The sequence below is a fragment of the Apis dorsata genome, unplaced genomic scaffold, assembly GCF_000469605.1.
Source record: "Apis dorsata unplaced genomic scaffold, Apis dorsata 1.3 scaffold_194, whole genome shotgun sequence".
NCBI classification, from domain to species: domain Eukaryota; kingdom Metazoa; phylum Arthropoda; class Insecta; order Hymenoptera; family Apidae; genus Apis; species Apis dorsata.
In genome coordinates, this window is record NW_006263478.1 from 817,243 (window position 1) to 820,498 (window position 3,256).

The 3,256-nt window shown below is 33.4% G+C and overlaps 1 protein-coding gene across 7 annotated transcripts in view; it reads left to right on the plus strand.

Annotated features, from left to right (window-relative positions):
* Positions 1 to 2,932, plus strand: part of LOC102679948 (diacylglycerol kinase theta) — a 24,480-nt gene extending 21,548 nt beyond the window's left edge. For all 7 annotated transcript variants that reach the window (XM_031509917.1, XM_031509919.1, XM_031509921.1 and 4 more), the window contains one exon: positions 1,831 to 2,932. In XM_031509917.1, coding sequence (XP_031365777.1) covers positions 1,831 to 1,944 — 114 coding nt within the window. In that variant the 3' untranslated portion in view covers positions 1,945 to 2,932. The remainder of the gene's footprint in view (positions 1 to 1,830) is intronic.
* The last annotated feature ends 324 nt before the right edge of the window (positions 2,933 to 3,256 follow it).

Here is a 3,256-nt window from a genome sequence, read left to right on the forward strand (position 1 = left end):
GGCTCCACCTCGTATCGTGATATCCTGTTACGGTACAGGGGAGTTTCGGTGCGATCGATACGAGAGAGAACGCATACACACACACGCGCACATACATACATACTTACACGTACACGTACACGTACTCCCCCCTGTGTAGTAAAATTCCATTCGATGTTTCCGCCGCATGTAGCTCTCTGTGCCAATATTGTCGGTGTATATGAATGATCGATAAATTTTTGGACAACAATCAAGCTGGCTTTTCGAAGAAGATCCGGTTCTTCCAAGGTCTTCGAGTCTCGACATTTTCGAGATGTTAATACGATTGAACGTGAGATTGTTTGGATATTTAATTTTGGATTATATTGGACTAACCCGAAGGTTATTAAGTTTTCCAGCATTTTTGAATAATTTAAAATTTTGAGTGATTTTGTTTGTTTTTTTTTCCCCCCAAAAAAGTTGGAAAAGTTTTACATAATTTTTTTAAAAATATGTTTGCTAAACGCATGAATATTAATATCGTTTTTTACGATCGAGATGATAATTTTTAAGAAAGAGAAAAATTTCGTTTTAAAAATATTAAACTAAAGATTTGATATTACTTAAATTTTAAATTTTTTGTCCGAGAATTTATCATGTTATGATCATATCTAAATGCTCAGCGCAATTCAAGCTTGTCGTAAAACAGTGTTGTGAAAAATTGAAGGTTCGAGAAATTTTTGTCAATATTTTGCAAATATTGTATAATAAGCAGTGACAATCATTCTGTATTTTGAAACAAAATGAAAAGAAAATATAAATATATATATATATATTCTGATAATTTTATAAAACCTACGTTTTCACAACACTAAATGGTTCAATTATTATGCCTATTTTCTCAAATGGTGTTTTCCAGCTTCAGAAATTAACTCTCGAAGGATCTTATTTCTTAATGTTCGAGATAATTAAATAATCTTCAAAAGATTTTCAAATTTTTACTTTTGTTCTATTTAACGAATTTTGAAGTTGTCACTATAAAATTCATATAAATTCTATTTCATGATTTTAAAATTCCAATATCCAAATTCCAATAGCATCGATCCTTTGAGCGTTAATCGATCCTTCGTTTCATTCTTGTTATGGAAAATCTATTTATCTGAATTTCGTTTCTTGAAATTTAGAATAAATCGTAAGAAATTGTGTGAAAATATTTTTTTATCAGTAAAACGATGAACTCTTGATTATCTACTATATTAAATCGCATATTAGCGGTTTGAAAATAATTAACTTTTTTTTAATTATTAAATGTTATACTATTTCAGAAAAAAATTGTAGATACAAACGTTATCTTCATTCCTCTATGGATCCAGATAAATAGAATTCTATCGTATTCGCTAGAAGTGTGCAGAATTTTGAAACGATGAGCTCGGAAAAATTCGTGCAGGATTCGTGTTCTCGTACTAATTTCAGGATCCGATTCGACGCACATTCGTCACCGAGAATTCGACATCGGTTCAGTTCGGCAATACTCGGAGGCGATCGATTTGGAACACGTTGCCATCTTATTTAAACCGTTTAACTTCGAGAACTTTTTCCAATGATTCCAACCAATACGAAATATATCGTTTGATCATTTTAAATTTAAAGTTCGCGTTTCTGAATAACGCGTGACAATCCTGCATACTTCTAGCATTCGATCAATTTACTTATGCAATTTATTTATTTTTCTCTCTCTCTGTGTTATCCTTGGCGAGTGTTCTGGCTGTGTTAACCGATCCGCGTGTCGTTTCACTTTGGTCACTTGGCATTGACGTTGCAATCTGTATTTGCTCCTTTGTGCGCGCTCCTTGTGATCCTGTCCCTTCTTAGGCCACGATGCTGAAGAAGACCAAGGGTAAAATGAAACGGCGTAACACAGAGTCCAGCATGCAGCTGGCGCTTCAGGCAGCAGCCTCGAACGATCCGGAGCCTGAACTCTTCTGAGTGTCCGAATATAGAGTCCCGTGCAAGCGGATGGATGTCACGACACGAGTATTATCACGTATTTGCACGCATAAGTGGCACGGTTGTAGCACAACACGCAACAAACGAAATCGGCCTCGAAATTCGTCTGTCTGACCACGGTCACGCGCTGTACGAACTTGTTATTTCTAGTAAGCACAAAGAACGGAAAAAAAGAAAAAAAAAAAAAAAAGAAAGGCGAGAAAGAGAAGGATCATACACACGAATAATATACCACAACACTGATATACGATGCATATACATACACAAGTGAGTACAATTTCTCTTTGATGAATAAAAAAAAAAAAAACGCAAGCGGGAGCTCCTTTAGGAAATATAATAAAGAAGAAAAGTGCGAACCTGATGATTTTACTTACCACACACGAAGCTCTCCGTGATCGCTAAAGAATCCAGAAGAATGGAGAAATGGAGGAAAAAGAAAAAAAAAAAAAAGAAAAAAAGAGGACAACCAGGACAAACGCTCGTCTATGTGGACACACATCATTATAAACTCAAAGATAATCTTTAATGTCCTTTTTCCGAGTTGCTAGGATGAAAACAACTAGATCTCATTTTTAAATGTTAATAATCATTAATTGTAGCATTGTACGTAGCTTTGATCGATATTTTTTTAGTAAAACGATAAAACAAAAGAGAGAGGAGGATTAAGAGAGAAGAGAGAATGCATGAGCGAGAGAGAGAGAGAGAGAGAGAGAGAGAGAGATTTTATGTATGTTGAGTATGTAAGGGAAAAAGAAAGAAAGAGAGGGAGAGAAAGAGAAAAATGAAGCGAGTCAGAAAGAGTGAAAGGAGTGTTATACATGATAGGATAATTAAAAATCACGTTACCAAAAACAGCAGCAGTATTGAAACAAGTTTCTCCCCCGTTTAATTCGCTTGACAGCCATATTTGCGCATTTACGTTGTATAGTTCGTTATTTAGTCTCGGAAATGCGATCGAAAGAAATGAAAAAAACGTAATTGTACATGACATTTCGTATTGGTATTTTACTAATTTACAGTAAGTATCATGATACGAATCCCGTAATCACGAATATCGAATACATACAAGATCAGTTGTTATCTATTAATATAATATATATATATTAAAAAAAAATATAAATATATATATATATATAAAATATTTATGATTATAAATATTAATATATTTACAAAAGAGTAATGTATTAGTATTACAGTTTTAAGTTGTGATAACTGTTGTGCGTCTGACTGCTGGGCAGTCTGGAATTTATAAGAAAAAAAAAAAAAAAAAAAAAAAAAAAAAAAAAAAAAA